This window comes from Balaenoptera physalus (genome assembly GCF_965194825.1).
Source record: "Balaenoptera physalus genome assembly, chromosome: 8".
In the NCBI taxonomy this organism is placed as follows: domain Eukaryota; kingdom Metazoa; phylum Chordata; class Mammalia; order Artiodactyla; family Balaenopteridae; genus Balaenoptera; species Balaenoptera physalus.
In genome coordinates this window covers 121,329,653-121,349,143 of record NC_138887.1, presented here as the reverse complement: position 1 = coordinate 121,349,143, position 19,491 = coordinate 121,329,653, and the positions used below count along the sequence as shown (strand labels likewise).

The 19,491-nt window shown below is 41.3% G+C and overlaps 1 protein-coding gene across 6 annotated transcripts in view; it reads right to left on the bottom strand.

Annotated features, from left to right (window-relative positions):
- The window catches only part of DPP6 (dipeptidyl peptidase like 6), a 1,128,731-nt gene that overhangs the window by 472,326 nt on the left and 636,914 nt on the right, over window positions 1–19,491 (bottom strand). For all 6 annotated transcript variants that reach the window (XM_082473772.1, XM_082473771.1, XM_082473774.1 and 3 more), the window contains exon 3: window positions 7,954–8,052. In XM_082473772.1, coding sequence (XP_082329898.1) covers window positions 7,954–8,052 — 99 coding nt within the window. The remainder of the gene's footprint in view (window positions 1–7,953; window positions 8,053–19,491) is intronic.

The window sequence follows — 19,491 nt, the reverse complement described above, 5'->3', positions numbered from 1 at the left end:
CTCTCTCAGGTCTTCTCTGAGGCCACCTCCTCAGCCCACTCCCCGCCCCCCCAAGTGTAAGCAGCTCCTCAGCGATGCATGCTTTCCACGTCTCCAAGTGGCTCCCACCCCTTGCCGAGCGTCACGCCCAGTTCTCAATACTTAAAGAACGTTCCACTGGGTGACCTTTCATCACCCTCTGCTCTGAACTCTGTTATTTAATCACAGAAGCTGACTCACATGACTGGAGCGGTGGTCCTGGTTCACCAGGCTACCACCTCCGCGGCATCCTTGCCGCACGTCTTCCCACCCGCCCTTCTACGCAGCCAGCAGACCCTATTCATTTACCGTTGTTCATGGTGCCTTGTCACATCTGTCACTTTGTTTCCACTCACAGCCAAAACTTTCAGTCTCTGAAGACTGACCAAATTAAGGCACATTTACGTACTGAGAGCCTCTGAAGACATTAAAATGATCAAGGAAATATGTTTATGATATTTGTTATAAACTTTTCCCCGTGTAATAAATATAGTTAGCGTTGTCCCACATATTATGTTATCTAAAAGGATAAATATGAAAATGGAATGGTGGTGATTTCTAGTTGACGGAACTACAGGGGATTTATTTTTATCCTTTAAAATAGCCTTCATCTCTTTTCTAACTTACTATAGTAAATATGTAATTCAGATATAATAAAAATATTTGATACGACAGTTAAGCCTAAGCTCTCACTGTGCCATTCCACTACTCTAAAACCTTCAGTTCCAACTCAACTCCTGTTTCTCTAAATGCTATCCCTTCCTCACTGGCTACCCTCCTCTCCCAAGAACCTGCCTGAGCTGGTCCCACCTTCCCCTCTGCGCTCATCGATGGCTCTCTCTCTGGCTGGACACTGTTCACGGAGAGTCCACGCGGGCTCCTGTCCCGATGCCTCTGTGGCTGTTGCTCCAGGCGGCCTGGAACGCCCTCCCCCAGAGAGCTTATCTGCACGCTTCTCACATTCAGGTCTCTGCTTAGATCAACTTCATGAGAAAGCACTGCCAACCATTCTGTGTAAAATAGCATGTCCATAAGTTTCCTTATCTTTAAAAGTAGGTTGGTTTTTTTTACTGCGGGCGGGAGAGGGGCGCGCCATGTGGCTTGTGGGATCTTAGTTCCCCAGCCAGGGATTGAACCCGGACCTTTGGCAGTGAAAGTGCGGAGTCCTAACCACTGGACTGCCAGGGAAGCCTCCAAAACTAGGTTAAGTAGCAAATGAGAAAATGTTCAAGAAGCGCCAGCAGATGGCCACAGACCGGGTACTTTGCTAGGTGCTGCGAACACCATGGTAAATAAACAGAGGCAAATCCTATTTTTGTGGTGTTTACATGCAAGGAAAGACAGGTGTTGAGTAAATAATTATATTTAATGTGTGTAACAAAAGGTAAAGTGCAGGATGCATCAGAGCCTGAATCTAGAAGAGCTAGGCAGCAGAGAAAAGCCGGCGGCGGGAGTGAGAATTAGAGAGAGATCAAAGGAAAACGATAAACTGTAGGGGTGGTGCTGAGGAGGGATGAGAGTGGAATAGAGAAGAGGGGTGTTCTGGGCAGAAAGAACATCCTGTGAGAACCAGCCTGAAGGAAAAAGAAAACGGACTTCAGAAGCCATCAGAGAAGTTCAAGTCAGTCCAGAGCAAGAGAAAACTGGGGACACATGAGGGACAAGGCAGGAAAAGTAAGGGGACTGATCTCAGAGAGTCTGAGAAACAGAGAGTGCCCAGGGCCGGGGCTGCACACTCCTCCTGAGAGCAGTGGAAAGCCAGGGAAAGTTCTGTGACAGGAGACTGGGGGCGGGGAGATGAGCCCTGGACACGTGAACTTGAAGTGTCCACAAGACATCCTGGTGGACGTGTAAATCAGTCAGTGAGACACACACACACAGCACACTCAGAACAGCGTTTGAGCTGGAGCTGCAGAACTGAAACTCAGTGGCATATAGACAGTAACTAGAGTCATGAGACTGAATGAGTGTACAGAGGCCTGAGGACTTCAGACATCTAAAGGTGGAAACATAAACACTCCGCCCATGTGAGTGACCCCTTCTGCTTGCACCAGAGCCATTACCTGAGGGTCCACTGAGGAGCACGGCTCCTGGTCCTGTCTGCTGCCACGCCTGTCTCCAGTCCTGTATCCTTTAGATGAACCAGCTGACAAATATGCCAATGGCAGTCATCAGTGTCTGACTGAATCTAAGATGGGCTCTGAGTATTCTGAAGGCGGAGCTGGCAGAAGTTCTTGGTGGATTAGATATGAAGTACAAGAAAAAGAGCAAAGTAAACGATGACTCCAAGTCTTTCAGCCTGTTCTGCCAGAGGAACAAATTTCTCATCAGCTGAATTGGAAGAGGCTGTGCCTAGAGCAGGTGGGTTTGTTTTTTTTGTTTGTTTGTTTTGGGTGGGGAGGTAGATCAAGAACTCAGATTTGGCGATACTAGAGTTAGGGTTGTGATGTCTATGAGACATCTGAGAACTTCAGGAAGAGAGGTCTGGTCTGGAGAATAAGCTAGGAGTCATTGGTAGGTGAGTATTTTGAGCCATGAGACTAGATGAAAGCACAGAGGGAATGAGTGTAGATACCAAAAGGCGAGGATGAAGACTGAGTCCCGGGCCCACCAACATCAAAAGTCGGAGAGAAGAGCGAGAACCAGCACAGACGTCTGAGAAGGAGCTGCCCATGAGGCAGAAATAAAACCAAGAGAATGTGATGACCTATAGGTCAAGTGAGAAAGTTGGTGCAGGTAGAGGGAGTAATCAATTGTGTCAAATGCTGCTGATCATTAGATTAAGATGAGGTCTGAGACGTGACCATGGAATTTAGCAACCCGGAGGTTATTGGTGACCTTGACAAGAGGAGAGTCAGGGAGTGCTGGGGGTGAAAGCTTAACTAGAGTGGGCTTAGCAAGAACTGGAGAAGAGTAATCTGAGATGTCACAGAGAGACAACTGTTTCAAGCTGCAAAGGAGAACAAGAAATTGGGCAGTGCCTGGTGGGGGAGGTGGAGTCACGCTAAGCTTTGTGTGTGTGTTTCGGTGAGACAAATAAGAGCATATCTGCCTGATGATGGGAATAATCTGACACAGAGATTAAAAAATGAACATTTAGAGAAGAAAGGAGACATTTGCTACAATTATTCCTCAAGTAAGTGAAGCAAGTTCACCTCTGAGTTTTGTAGATGGAGCGCAGACAGGTCATCTGCGGTTACAGGCTGGGGGAGGGGCAGAGCGCATGGCAGGTGCAGATGGTGGTGGGTAAGGAGATGTGATGGTGAGAGTATTCTTAAGCTTTCTTCTGGAAGTTTTAGATGAGAAGTAGAATGGGAAGAAGGTTGGAGAAAATTAAGGAGAGAGGAGAAGGTCTGAAATGATTCATCATCTAGGAGTTGCAAAGAGGGGACAAGACAGCCCAGGAAGACTGGTCCATGGACATAAATGGACTTAAGTGTCTGAAGTAACCAAAAGACCTCATCACAGCGGCTACCTCATATCACAGAATCTCAGCACGGCACATTAAAGGATCCAGAAGGTTGAGAAGTCCAATGTGGTCACTTATAAAAGATAGAAGAATTTACTCAACTAAGCAAATATGTGGCGAGACTACACCCTGGGCAATTTCAGGAAGTGTATGCCTCTTCCTTTGTAGGAGGGAGTTCAGAGTGAGCTCCGAGGGAGTTCAGATGTTGTCAGTTCTACTGCTCTACACACCTCATCTGACTTGACCCAGGGGTTGCAACAAATATGTGAGGGAAGTCTACAAGAGCTTTTGGACGTTAGAGAATTTGAAGACTGTTACACCAATCATTTTCAGAAAAGGTAGATCAAAAAATTGTCTCTAGTATAAAAATGGGTGAGGAGAAATTTAACTCCAACTCAATCCATTTTCTCCTGATAAATAAAGCATATTAGTTCTAGACTATTAACTCCAATATTAAACCCAAGATACATTTGTTAACTTTAGTAGTTAATGTGCACTAAAAAAGTCAAGTCTCTTTCTCTGTGGGGAATTACCCCATTTTTCTTGATCACTTGGGTATTTTGTTAGTTCAACATAGGCACCATGAGAATAAGGGATACTACAATAGAAAATTTAAGGAATGGCAATTCTGAAATACTTACAACCTACAGCCTTGCTTAAAACACACAATATAACCAGTGAGGTTGTGAGAGAAATTGGCTGGAGACAGGGGGCTTCGATTCTATATGATGTAGCAGTTTACAGAAACCAGAGAGACCTAGGTTCAAGTCTGAATTTTGCTACTTATTAACTGTGTGATGTTGATCAAGTCATTTAAACACCCTTGGCTCAGTTTCCTCATCTGTAAAATGTGAATAATGGTAGTTGTGAGAATTAAATGATTTAATGTGTGCAAAGCACTTAGTAGAGAGCTTAAGATATGGGAAATCCTCAGTAGTTGATGGTGATAGTGATGGTGATGATGATGTGATGATGGTGACTGTGATGATGATGATGGTGGTGGTGGTGATAATGATGTGGTGATGATGATGATGGTGATGGTGATGATGATGGTGATGGTGATGATGATGGTGGTGATGGTGATGATGATGTGATGATGGTGACTGTGATGATGATGATGGTGGTGGTGGTGATAATGATGTGGTGATGATGATGATGGTGATGGTGATGGTGGTGATGGTGATGATGGTGGTGATGATGGTGGTGATGGTGATGATGATGTGATGATGATGATAGTGATGGTGATGATGATGTGATGATGGTGACTGTGATGATGATGATGGTGGTGGTGACAATGATGATGGTGGTGATGATGGTGATGATGATGATGGTGATGATGATGTGATGATGGTGACTGTGATGATGATGATGGTGGCGGTGACAGTGATGATGATGGTGGTGATGGTGATAGTGACAGTTAAGGAAGAAGAAGGGGAGGAGGCACAGACAGAGGAGAAAGGAGGAAGAGGAGGAGAAGAATGAGGTTGCCATAGTGATGATGGTGGTAGATGGTGGTGGTGGTGGTGGGTGGTGACTCCAAGTCTGCCACAGGGAAACTGTTCCAGAGGCAAAAAAAAAATGCTTGCATTTTGGGGGTCCATGGGCAATTTGCCTGCTACATTGTAGACACTCAATAATCACTAATTGAATGAATTAATGTTCTGATAATTTCTAAAGCTCATCTCAGCTCCACAACATTTGATAATCCTATGAATGTACAGCAGTCTTTCTGTGGATCTTCACATTTAGACTTGTAATGTAAAAAATGAATGAATTCTTTGTGGTATTTGTAAAAATCCATTATGAAGGCACAGTTAATCACAACAGTTATTTCATCCACTTTAAGCTATTACATCTTCAGGGAGCAAGAAGAAAGGGACTGATCAGGAAGAGGAATAAGTGAAAGAACAGTTGGAGGGTGGCAGCTAAAAGGGTACGGGGAAAACAGTTATGGTCCCTCACATTCTTGATAGTGCCTGGTCTCTGGGGAGACCTGACCACCTGGTTAATTTGCAATAAAACTTCACACTGTGCTTACATTTACAAAGGAAGAATCCACTTAAGAAAGCTCCTGGACACCAAAGTCATGTTTATTTGAACCACAGGTGGTCTTATGAGTAGACTTAACCTGCTAAAACAGAGAGGCTGGGCATTTTCTGCTGGGCACAAGGCCACTTCTCAACTGCTGGTATTAATGCCCAACTTTGTGGACATAACAAAATCTTGGCTGGCTTCCTCTGTCCAGAAAGCCAGCACATCTCAGAACCAGCTCTATGCATCTGCAGCATAAATTAGCTCATGAGATACAAACACCTTTCAACAGTAACCAACACGGGTTCCTGCAGAAACTTAGGTGCCCCTGGGCCTCCAGATCTCTGCTTACACTTTTTAAATTTTTTGCACAGGGAAAGCTAGCTGGTTTAGGCCAAGTCTGAGACCATGGGCACCCTAATATAAAGATTTCCCTATATTATTTTAGCACCTCATGGAGTCTTTGCAGGGCCCCCTCTGACCTGCTCTGAACCCTATACCTTTGGGACCAAGTTTATGCACCATCTTTGAAACTCCTTCTCAGGAAGAATGAGGAAATCACATCCTTCCTGCACTTTGTTTCACGACTGCCTTTGGCCACTCCCTGTTTTGTCTCCAGAATGACTTTGTGCTCCTTAAGAAGAGAGTAATCATCTTTTATTCCCAAGATCAGGCCCAGAGCACACTATCCACGCTTACCTCCTTCCTCCACAACGGGTAAATACAAACAGGAAGCAGATGCTGAGTCCCCCTCAAAACCAAAGGTAAAATTACTTCCTCAGTCAAATAACAAAGACCTTGGCTCTGTCTATGTTTTGGATTTCCATGTGCCCCCCACTGGCATTCACAATACACTGCTCTCATTTCTCCCCAATTCCATCTTATAAAATACATTCCCTCTGAGATTCAGCTACTTCTTTAATTTTTAAATAAGTGAATCTAAGGATCAGAAATTAATACCTAAGCCATAGTGGGGGACAAAGGAGAAGCTATTGCCCTAGTGGGAGACTAAAGACAAAAAGTCAATGCTGGTTGATTTTCAAGAGTTTGTGGGGGCTTCCCTGGTGGCGCAGTGGCTAAGAATCCGCCTGCCGATGCAGGGGACATGGGTTCAAGCCCTGGTCCGGGAAGATCCCACATGCCACGGAGCAACTAGGCCCGTGCGCCACAACTGCTGAGCCTGCGCTCTAGAGCCCAAGAGCCACAACTACTGAGCTCGTGTGCCACAACTACTGAAGCCCGTGCGCCTAGAGCCTGTGCTCCGCAACAAGAGAAGCCTGCAATGAGAAGTCTACACACTGCAACAAAGAGTAGCCCCCGCTCGCCGCAACTAGAGAAAGTCCGTGCACAGCAACAAAGACCCAACGCAGCCAAAAATAAATAAATTTATTAAAAAAAAAAAAAAGAGTTTGTGAAGCATAAGAAGCATTTCAGAGGAGTTTGACAGCAAGAAAACATAATCACATGGTGTCACTCAACAAAACAGTAGTGGAAAGAGCACAAAAGGGGAAGTGAGGAGACAGGCTTCCAGCCACAGCTGTGTCACTAACTAGCTCTGTGACCTCAGAAAATTCACTTCACCTCTCTGGGCCTCATTTACCATAGAAGCCAGGAGGTGAACTAGACCTCTAGCATTCCACTACAAAGGTTCTTTGACCTGAGGATTAATTTTCAAGTGCATCCCACTGAGGCTAAGACTAAACGCAAACAATATCCATGGAGATAGCAGCAGAGGTTCTAGGACCAGACTACACGAGAGGGATGCAGCAAAGCCTGCAGAAGATGGGGAGCAGTCATTTACATCTTTCCTCCCAGGACTGCACTCTAAAAATTATTTCAGACCCAACTACAGGAAATAGACTGTTTTGAACCAAAACATGCATTATAAATATACTGCCTTTTGCCACCAGTTCTATTTCGCTTTATTGTTTAAAAAAATCAGCCCAAAGAAGATTTCATCCAGATTAAAGTTCAAGAGGAAAATTAATTTATCTGCATCTATGCACGAGGCTCGGCTGTGTCTTTCGTTAGACAGAATTCTAGAAGAAACCTTTTCGTTCCCTTTGGCCCTTGTATCTAGCTGGAGTGAAAGCAAGAGGAGTACAAAAGGGAATGAAGAACACGGGGAAAGGAGGAAGGCTCAGCTGTGTCTCTCCCTGCCCTGTCGCTTAGCAACAGCTCACATCTCCGTCTGAGAAATTACGATTCAGGGAGGCGACACGGAGGACCCATTTCTCATGAAGCAGCAGCCTGATTTTACCAGATACAAATTTTCGTAGACTGATAATAAGATGGTGATCACAGCAAGAGCTCTGAGGGTCCACTTCTACAGCCAGAGAGAGAAGGTGAAAGGCAAACTACGAAACCCAAACTCTCAAAACGTGGCAGAGAGTGGGAAAGTGCTTTCTCACATGCACTCAGGACTCAGGACTCACCACTTATCCACTTAGCCTCGGGATCATGAATTTTGAAATCTTCACTGAAAAGATCTTCCACAGTCACCTTCTTCTTTTGAGACAGACTGTTATCTTCCGCTAGAAAAGAACGAGGCAAATGGTCAAAAATTTTATTTTTTGGTAAAAAAAAAAAAAGAGGACTATAAAACATTCTGACTGCCATTCAGAAATAGTATATACGGTAATACATAATTTCTATAAGTAAGTGCTGAACAAAAGCATGCTTTCTGTTTTTAGCTAAGCTATCAAAAACTATGGTAAGGGGAATCACGGTTCAGTAAAATGGCATCATTACGCCCCCTCTGCCTGCAAAACATGAATGATCGTACTTCTTAGATACGAAGGTAAATAGTTGTTTCAAAACTGACTGATGAGCAATAAGGCGGAAATAGTCAAGAAGGGAAGGATCTCAACTTTTCATGTAACCAGTCATTCATTAAGCATTTATAACGCCAACTGCAGATAACATGTTGGATGCTGAAAATTCAAAGACAACTAACACATTGCTTAGGTGTTTATTCTCCATGTGCCTCACTTGTCCCTGGCTGCCTTTAGGTTGGGGATTAGTTCTTCAGACAGAATCACGCCCCAAATTCTGTGCGCCAACTACCAGATTTTGCCCTCCCTTACCTGGATCACCATGCTTGGGAGTAAGCACCTGGGATAAGATTTGAACATCCATCCCTAGAGGCAATGTTTAGCTAAGGGCCCCAGCGGGGAGACTTTAGGAACCCGGCAGCTTTTATCCTGTTTCCTGAGGTTGAAGTGTCTGGGGTTTTAGATCTGCCTCAGAAGACGTTCTCTCCAATGGCACAAAAATCCATTCATCTACTTTGAAAAGACAAAGGGCTGTCTGGGCATCTGACCTGTGAGACTAAGCAGATTAAACCCACAGAACAGGACACCAAACCACCTTCACTTCCTTTATAATAATAAGAAACTCTTTATCTTAACCATTTCTGATGTACATCATTTACCTAGAATGTTTATTTATGATCCCGCCCTCTTAAATAAAAGACGCCAGCTGTTGTGGTACTTTTCCTGAAGATTCAGGTCCTCGTTTCTTCCGTTTTGTGTTGGGCTGCTGTGTGGGGTATCCTCAGTGCTAATTAAGGTGTGGAGGTCTGTGTGCATCCTACGTGAGGTGGTTTCAGATCAGTATGTTTTTACATTTTGATGTTTGGTTATGTCTGTTTCTCTCCTCAATTTCTGGCTGTTGAGCCACCTTCACTTCTTGGGCTGTCACAATGCTTGCCCTCAACAGTACCCTTTGCCTCCTTCAACTCTGTTTCAAAATCTGTGGCAGGTTGGGAAAACAAAAAGAATTTTTGTTATAGTACATAATGAAATAAGAATATAGAATCTCTGAATGAAATCTCCAAAGCTTCTTCTAGGATTCTAGCATGTAGATTTTGTTACATCTCCTATGGTTTCTTTCTTTTGGCCTCCCTGGATGTGACAGATTACTGAAATTCTCAGAAACGTTGCACACTGACTGATTTCTTGCATATCAAATAGGATTAATGTGTGTAAAAGTCTTTTGAAATTTACAGAATGATAAGGTTCAAGGTGGCCTTCTTGTTACACCTGATTATATGTGGAGCTCTCCCAGGGGCTGATCAAAACATGTTAAAGCCAAACCAAGTTCTTCCCTCTAGGACCTTCCTATCTGCAACTGAAGCAGCCCCGAAAAAAGACACACCGCTTCAAACAATGCATTTTAGTATGGAAGACAGACAATAAATGAAAATTTTAAAGATTACTAGACAACGGTCTAATAAAAGCTAGAGAATGGACTTGAGGATATGGGGAGGGGGAGGGGTAACATGTGACAGGGTGAGAGAGTGGCATGGACATATATACACTACCAAATGTAAAATAGATAGCTAGTGGGAAGCAGCCGCATAGCACAGGGAGATCAGCTGGGTGCTTTGTGACCACCTAGAGGGGTGGGATAGGGAGGGTGGGAGGGAGGGAGACGCAAGAGGGAAGAGATATAGGTACATATGTATATGTATAACTGATTCACTTTGTTATAAAGCAGAAACTAACACACCATTGTAAAGCAATTACACTCCAATAAAGATGTTAAAAAAAAATCAGGATAGATAAGATTTAAACAATAAAGTGAATATCACAACAAAAAGAAAAAAAAAAGTATACTTGCAACTAGTCAATAAGTAAGTGCACAGTACAGTGATTATAGACAACAATACTATATTATAAACATCAAACTTGTTAAGAGACTAGATCTCAATTATTCCTACCGAAAAAAAAGATAATTATGTGACCTTATAGAGGGTGCTAGCTAACCCTACAAAGGCAATCGTATTGTAATATATAAATGTATCAAATGAACATGTTGTACACCTTAAACTTACACAATGTTATATGTCAAATATACTTCAATTAAAATACAATAAATAAAATTTTAAAAGAACAAAGAATAAAAATCTCAGAGACACTCAAGTATATGGTCAGAAAATAATCATATTAAAACTAAATTTTATCTAAGTAAACACCATTATTCAGGGATGATTCTAGCTCCGCATTTTGGTTATCCACCAATCCAAATGTCTAATATCCAATGTCTAATAAAAGAATGAAAGACTGTCATTTCAACAAACTTTGGGTAAACTATGAAAAGCCAATTTATTCACTTTATGAAAAATTTTCTTTTCACAAATGACTGGGAGTTCATCCAAAAAAAAATTTTTTGTTTTTTTTTTTTTTGGCTGCGCCGCATGGCATGCGGAACGTCCCCGACCAGGGCTCGAACCCGTGCCCCCTGCAGTGGAAGCGTGGCTTCTTAACCACTGCGCCACCAGGGAAGTCCAAAAATGTGTTTTATTTTTAAAAAACTATTACTTCCTCTGTTTTTAAAACATACTTGAAAATCTTACACGACTTAAATAGGGACAGCTTGTGATGGCGGCATTACGATATACACTATACAAAGTGCTCCGCCCAAGCCAAGACACTTGATTGTGTCAGTAATCAGCTCTGCCGCCTCAAAACCATCACCGCTGGCCTCTCTGGACCTTGACGGCTTGCTCACATGGTCAAGTGCTATCTGAGTTACTGACTTACAGCCTGATGCATTCCAAAAACCCTTTGAGGTGGTGACAAGCACGAGTGACTGCCATGTTCAGGAGTCAGGCTGAGCCCTGAAGAATCACAGATGAAAGACCTTATAGCTGACCTTAAGAATCTCACAGAGCAATGGAACCAAGGCTGAAAAATGACCACACTGCAGCAGTGACAGGGCTGAGGGCACCAGGACCTGGCGTGCTAATATTTAAGGAGACTGCAGAATAAAAAGTAGGGGGAATTCCAGAAAGAATTCTTTGAGAAAAGAACCCCCTAGCCAAGATAAAAGAGATAAAAGAAGAACATTCAAGCTAGGAGGATTGCAAGGGCATCAAGGCATTGGTGAATGCAGTATTTTCAGGAAACTGTGAGCATGTCGACATTGGCGCAGTAGAAAGCGTGAGTTGAAAATGTCTCGAGATGAAGGTAGATTCTCTCATCATATCTGATATTCTGAAATTCCATCAGAAAATGTCTGCTTGTGGATCTTCTTTAAACATCCTGCTTCCCAGTCAGTACTATTTTCAGTCTAAGAACTACCTTCTCTGGATCAGGAATATTACCGGCAACTGTCTCAGTCAACATTACCGCTCCATCTTTCCAGACCCCACTGGACCTGCACAGGAGCTTTTAGGTCCAGCCTCCACACTCCTAGCTTTTTCTTTCACGTCTTTGGCACTTTTATGTCTTTGGGAGCATTTGCATGATTTCTTCAGCTCCATCTTCCACTTTATGAATCAGCATGATTTCTTCAGCTCCGTCTTCCACTTTATCTACCTGCATGATTTCTTCAGCTCCATTTTCCACTTTATTTTTTCTCTAGTGTGTCTAACTCTTCCATTTCACTACTGAGTTTTAAATTTTTAAATATATTTTAATTTCTAATGTTCCTAATTAGCTCTTTCTCAAGATCATTGACTCTTACAACTGCAAGCTCTTTTATCACATCGATCATTAAAAAAAAAACAACCCTAAAGTGTCATTTTCTGTTTTCCCTAGTTGATTTATATTTCTTTGGAGTTAAGTTCTTACATGTGTTAAGCTGGTGTGCGGCTTTTAGGGGATGGTTTCTGTGGGTCCTTCGATCTTGGTTGTAAGGTTCTCTCTTGCAAGTGTCCTGGGTCATGAGAGACTCCTGGTGGTGTGGTCACAAGAATGTCCTGGGCAGTCAGAGGGTCCATCCGGGTAATGGCTCTCACCAGGCCTGTGTGGCCATTTGGGCTGGAGCCCTTGCAGAGATTCAAGAACCTCTGAACATAAATGCCATTTTAAGGCAGGGGGCACTTGTCCAGCCTCTGGCCTCCATAGACACCAGGATCCTATCCCCTCCTGTTGGGCCTGACTTCAGCCTCTGTTCCTTTAGGGCGGCAGGGATTTGGCCTTGCTTGCTGCTGTAGGTTTTTACTTGGTCCTTCTTCTAAGGATACTTTTCTATTCTAGGTATAGGAAGAACTCCCTTTCTGGTTTTTGCCTGCAGCTATGTTTTTACTATATATCTTCTCTCATTTCTAAACGCTTGAAATGAAAAGGAAAAACTTCTATGCTCAACCTGTCATCTTTAAATGAAAATCAACATACACATGGAGATATAAGAAGTGGCCAGTGGCTCTTAGAGTTTGGACTTTATCCTGAAGAAAATTTGGGGATGATTGAAAAGTGAAGTTTCCTTCAGTCCTATAGTTAGATAACCACATGGCACTTGTAATTAACTTGGCATCTTGGTTAGCTCACCGGCATGCAAAGGTCTGTTATAATCTGTAGTGATGTAGTTGTTCTTTGTGTAGGTCAGTATATAACGCAAGGCTCCTTTCCATTCCTGATGCTTGTTAAATAGTTATGTTGTTAAACAGTACAATTATTGGACAACATTTTGGAACCTCTTCTCCAGGGATTTTTAATATTAGAAACAAATCCCTTGACCCTAAAGCAAGTTAATCTGACGCGTAATCTTCCCAGGTGTTTTCAATCACTGCTAGTAGGGGGTTAGCTACTGACAAACCCAATGTGATAACAGAAAACCTACCCAGATGAGTCAGAAGTCTCTTGTAAACTCTGTTTTTGTTAGAAATTGGAATAACTGACAACTCTAAAATGTGTTGCAGTCTTTGGAGGATTCTGACAGTTACTACCTCTCGATCCTACAAGGAGGACGACGAAGGAAAGCCATTTTATGGAAGGTAAACCTGAGCTCCTGAGAGGCTGAGTGGCTTCTCCAAAGATTCACGGGAAGGCAGTAAAGCTAACATTAACCACATTTGCAGAACTTAAATATTGACATTATTCACAGAATCTGGCTTGTTCACAACCTATTCCAGAACTGGGATGCTAATAAAATCACAAAATGCAGGTAATGTTAATGATGATCCTGATAAAACACTGTGCTCTCCAGGTAAAAGAGTTTTCTGTAAATAAAGAAAAGGTTGGAAAAAAACATTTTAAGGCATACGTTTCCTTAATTATAAAAAAGTTAGCCACCAAATCGGATTAACAAGGAACTCATACTCTCAGTATAATGGCTGGCACGTAGCAAGTCGTCACCCTGCTGTGAGCGGTTTGGCTGATGTCAAGCACTAAGTGCTTTCAAAGCTCGAAGGGGACAAGGACAGTGTGGGTGAGTCAGAAGTAGCTCCACAGAGAGACAGACCCCAACCTGAGACTCAGAGTAAAACTCCTCTTACATTTAGAATAAGTCACTGGGAAACTTGCATGTTATTTCTATAGAAGTTGATAATATTTGTATGTTTCCATACAAACACCTACAGAAGAACACGTGGAAATCAATTTTTCATTTTTCAGTGTTTGCACTGTTAATTCACAAGTTCCAATGATAAAGCATTTGCTGAAAAGCAAATCACTGCAGCCTGTTCCATTGACGACTATCCTAACACAGAGAGCTGCGCAGTAAAAGGAAAAAGCTCAGTGAAAACACAGGAAACATTTCCCTTCACTCTGCCCGCATGTGAGCTGAATGAGTGCACTATGTCAGATATGGTTAGAGGCTGGGCCCAGTACTTCCAATTCGATTTCTTTTTTTCTTTCTTTCTTTTTTAAATAAAAGAAGTTCAGTCAATAATAATGTCTGCTATAGATACTACTCATATTTCCTTGGTAGGTAGATTCTTATCATAATGAAAGAATAAATTCAGTTACGCTTCACTACCAACAGCTTAGGAACCACGACATTTAAACCAGGTAACATGCCTACAAGTCATGATATGAATTTGGGGATTTTTCACCTAATCCTGAGTTAACCTGTCCAGATCATCCACCACGTGCATCCTTAGGTCAGGACTGAGCAGGAAACACCTCAGGCATCGACAGAAACCCTGGAGGCAGCAGGAAGCAGCGGCCACTGAGTCAAGGGAGCACTCTTCCTTTACGAAGAGTGCGATTTACTCCAAATCACGGCAAAATACAATCCTCTGGAGAAATCTCTCTGGAAAAGTCCACGCCCGAATGTAAGAAACTAAGTATCTATGGTTGGGTTAAGAACTGCATTAAAAATAGGGTTGCCATATGATCCAGCAATCCCACTCCTGGACATATACCCAGATAAAACTCTAATTTGTAAGGACAGATGCACGTCAATGTTCATCGCTGCACTCCTTACAATAGCCGAGACATGGAAACAACCTAAATGTCCACTGACTGATGAGTGGATAAAGAAGATGTGGTACATATATACAGTGGAGTACTACTCAGCCATAAAAAGAAATGAAATAATACCATTTGCAGCAATATGGATGGACCTAGAGATTATCATATTGAGTGAAGTAAGTCAGACAGAGAAAGAAAAATACCATATGATATCACTTATATGTGGAATCTAAAAAAAATGATACAAATGAACTTATTTACAAAACAGAAACAGACTCACAAACATAGAGAACAGACTTGGGGTTGCCAAGGGGGAGGGGAGTGAGGGAGGGATGGATTGGGAGTTTTGGATTAGCAGATGCAAACTATTATATATAGAATGGATACACAACAAGGTGCTACTGTATAGCACAGGGAACTATCGATATATTCAATATCCTATAATAAACCATAATGGAAAAGAATATGAAAAAGAATGTATATATATGTAAACTGAGTCACTTTGCTGTACAGCAGAAATTAACACAACACTGTAGCTCAACTAGACATCAATAAAATTAAAAAAAAAGAATTGCATTAAACCACATTGTCAGGAGTGATGGTGGAGGAGCTACAAGAAAATCCACAGTCAAGGCTGCTTTTAGGATGTATTTCTTTTTGACTCATCCGAACAAAGGCGATCATGCTTTCCCTTCTGCTCCCAAGAGTCAGCATTGAACTGATGACTTCCTTTCAAGTCTGTTTTCCATACTAGCTTGATTGTTCCCCTTTTCTTAAGACAAAAATTGTGTCTTCTTCATCCCTGTAAGGAGCCTGGCACATACACACATTCAGCTAATTTCTGTTAAATGAGCATTTTTAAAATCTACATCTTTGCTCTCACTTTTTGCTTATTTTTTGTAATAAAGTCTTTTTCATTACTGAAATATATTATTTATGGTTATAATCCAAATTTATATCTACAAAGAGTCCCACAGATATTGATTTATCTTAAAGGCTTTTTCTTACAAGTTCACATATCTTCTGAAGCACCTAAGGAAGCTCATAGCATAATACCGAAATTAGTCACATTGTACATTTTACTCAAATGCTGGAGACCAAGTTATCAGCATTAGTCAACACACCCTGTAAATTAAGAAGTTCTAGATGTCGTGCTTTTTTTAAGCTTCTCAATCAAAAACATCAAAGATATTCATCTCTTCTTTATGCCCTTACCTTATTCTTTTAGATCTAGAAAATAAATTACAACCTTAAAATATATTTATCCGCCTGTTTCCTTTAGTGAGCTATAACCATTGGACTTCACATAGTAAAATGCACAAAGGTTGATATGTTTACCTAATCTTCTCCTTCTTTTGGACATTTTTATTAAGATAAAATTCACACACTATAAAATTCACCCATCGGAAGTGTGCAACTCAATGGTTTCAGTATGTTCAAAAGAGTTGTGCAACTACCACTGCGATCTAAGTTTAGAACATTTTCAGTATTCCCCTTCCCGAAGACTCCATAATCATTAGCAGTCACTCTCCGTTCCCACCCCTTTCTTCCCAGGCCTAAGCAACGAAAAATTTATTTTCTGTATCTATACATTTGGCTAGTATGGGTAACTCATAGAATCATACAATATCTTGATCTTTTGTGATTGGCATATTTCGCTTGTCATAATATTTTCAAGTTTCATCCACGTAATAGTGTGTAATAATATGTATCAGCACCTCACTCCTTCTTACAGATGAATAATACTCCAAAGCTAATGGCGCTAAGCATCTTTTCATATGCTTATTGGCTATTTCTCTACCTTCTTTGCTCCCCTTATCCAGATGGTAAAAGATGCAAAAGTTGAGAAATTCACTATTAGAGAGGAAAAGCAGTAGATGTGGCACAACAAACTTTTGCCAATATGTCTGAAAGATCAAAAGCTCAGGGTATGCAGACACACGAAAAGCTCTTTGAAACCTAAGTGTGTAACTCATAGATCTCCTCAGCCATCTCAGCAGAAGCCAGACATAGAGAAGGGAGTATCTAGGAAAATTCTGTGGAGGAGTCTTGTCTAATGGAATGAATCCCTATAACATACACAGGAGACCCACAATTCTTAAGAACTCTATATCTGCAGGAGCATTGCCAGCTTGGACTGGAAAGAACAGAGAGACTATGAAATAAAAGAAGGGCGTCAGACTTCCAAAATCCTCAGACGGGAAATAGGCTGATAAAATTACTCAGCTACAAACTCATGCTACCTTTCATGAAGAAGAAGAATGATCTCCAGAGGGCAGAGCTGAAAGCCACAGAGCATTATTCCCAGGCCTTTAAAACTAAAGGAGTTTGCCCGATTGGATTTAGAAATGGTTTGGAACTGGTGACCCCTTTTTTCCTTCAATTTTCCCCTTTTTTGAACAGAAATGCCTATAACTGTTATCCTATGCCCGTCTCACCACTGTATTCAGAAGAAGACACTTATTTCTTTCGTTTCACAGATTCACGATAGTGATGAATTTTGCCCCAGAATGGAGCACACCCCGTCTTACCCATACCTCATCTAGATGATTTACATGATGATACTTGGGACTGCTGAGCTGATGAGATGTTGGGCTTTGAACCGATGCTTTGAGGCTTCTGGGGGCCTTAGGATGGAGTGAATGTACTTTGCATGTGGGATGGATGTAAATCTTGGAGGTCAGACTGTGTAGACAAGGTAATGCCAAGCAAAGATGTCCTTATGTACTGGTGTTATGGACTGAATTGTCTCCGCTCTCCCTAGTTCATACGTTGAAGCCTTAAATCCCAATGTGACTGTACTTGGAGACAGAACCTTAAAGGATGCAGTTAAATGAGATCATAAAGGTGGGGCCCTAATCCAACAGGACTGATATCCTTGTAAAAAGAGAGGAATAGAGATGGAGCTCTCTCTTTCTTTCTCTCTCTCTGTGCATTCAAGCAGAGAAAAAGCAATGTGAGACACAGTGACAAGATGCCATCTGCCAGCCAGGAAGAGAGGTCTCACTAGGAACCAACCCTGCTGGCCCTTAACCTTGGGCTTAAAGACTCGAAAACTGTGAGAAAATAAATTTCTGTTGTTTGAATGCAGTCTGTGGCTTTGTTATGCCAGCCCAAGCAGAATAATACAACTGGTATTTTCAAAATTTCAATTTGCAAACATTTGTTGTTAGCACACAGAAACACAATTAATATTTGAATACAGACCTGTATTCGGTAACCTTTCTAAACCTACTTATACATTTTATTAGCATTATCTATATGGGTGTTCATTTTGCCTGCAATAAAGACAGTTTTACTTCATTTCAAGTAGAAACAATCCATTAGAATTGCTAAGAAAACGGGTTTGTTTAAGAAAGGCAAGGTCCAAATAAGAATAAACTAGTTGCAGCTATTGATGGATTTTAAGAAACAAGAGTCTATTTGACCTGAAGGCCTCCAGACAAACTGTTTAGTGATACAGAACTACAATTTCTCTCTCCCTATGGCTTTATCTGCATTGTCAGGTTTTACAAGAGAAATATATGTCTAAGCAAAAAATTGTGAATGTTTTAAATAAATTTTCCTATTTATTTATTTATTTATTTGGAATAACTTCTCTTGTTTTTATTTTTTATAGGTTCTTTAGGTGATTATCCATAGACTTTGTAGTAAATGGTACAGCTGTAATCTATTCTTGATACTTAGGTAAATTTCATTTTTTTTTCAATACAAAAGCAAAATGCTTTTGCATTTGTTTTAAAGATCTGTGTGTCTTTTTGTTTTTAGTTGAAGGATAGTTGATTTACAATGTTGTGTTAGAATTTTCCATTTTAAAATCAACTGATTGTTTCGGGGGAGATTTTATTAAGTGGAAAGTTGTAAATGTCACCCAGAGCTGAGAGAAAGAGCTGGAGCCACCGTGTTGGGATAGAGGAGAAGACGTGTAGGCACCAGCTTCTCCCTCTTGTCTAGTGAGAAGCCAGGAGGCTCCATTTAAGACCAGCAGAACAAGCAGTGTATGTTTAAAGAAAGTCTCACGTGAACTTATGAAAGAGATCTCCAGAGGAACGAAAAATAACTTGATAGGTCCTACAACCCAGAGTGAAGAAAAGGAAGTGAGAGGAAATTTAAGTGAACTAAATGTTCTACCTTGATGGGAAGTAGTCTGTGAATACTGATATACGAGCATAACGTTAAGGATGACAGGAATAAATACCAGGAGAATCAAACTCAGAAATGGTCAGAAGTAATGATATCTAGGGACTGATTGTAGAACGGATAATATGAGAAAAGTATTACTATAATTTTATTTAGATTGTTAATATCTTTTTCACTGTTTATTCTTCTGTTTATATATATTATTTGGGCAATAAATATTAATAAAGTTGTATTCTGATCATAAGCATACACTGACACCCAAATTTATTGTCTGAGTGAGCATGTGTCTTCACGATGCACCAATGCCAAGGTCAGCTAACTTAGTCTTCCCAAAGCACAGTGTGCTGCTACATGAACAAGGTGTGCAGATCCCAACAGCGAAGTGGGCGGGGCAACTCTTTACCTGGTGCCTGCAAGAGCAGGCATGTCCATCTCAAAATACTGGTGTCACAACAGCAAATACCCTACACACATCTAACGGATGATTTAGTTTCGAGAACCATTATCATTTGTCATACAAAATGTCCGTTTTTTAATTTGAATTTTATTAGCTTTGTTGATTGATCTGTATTTAACTTGGCTCTTGCTGTTAAGTTTATATGAATTGTTAAGTGGAGTCTGTATCTGCTTAATGCCTGTAAGTAAAATAATAAAAAGAAATAAGTCAATGTGGGAGATAGATACTGTCTT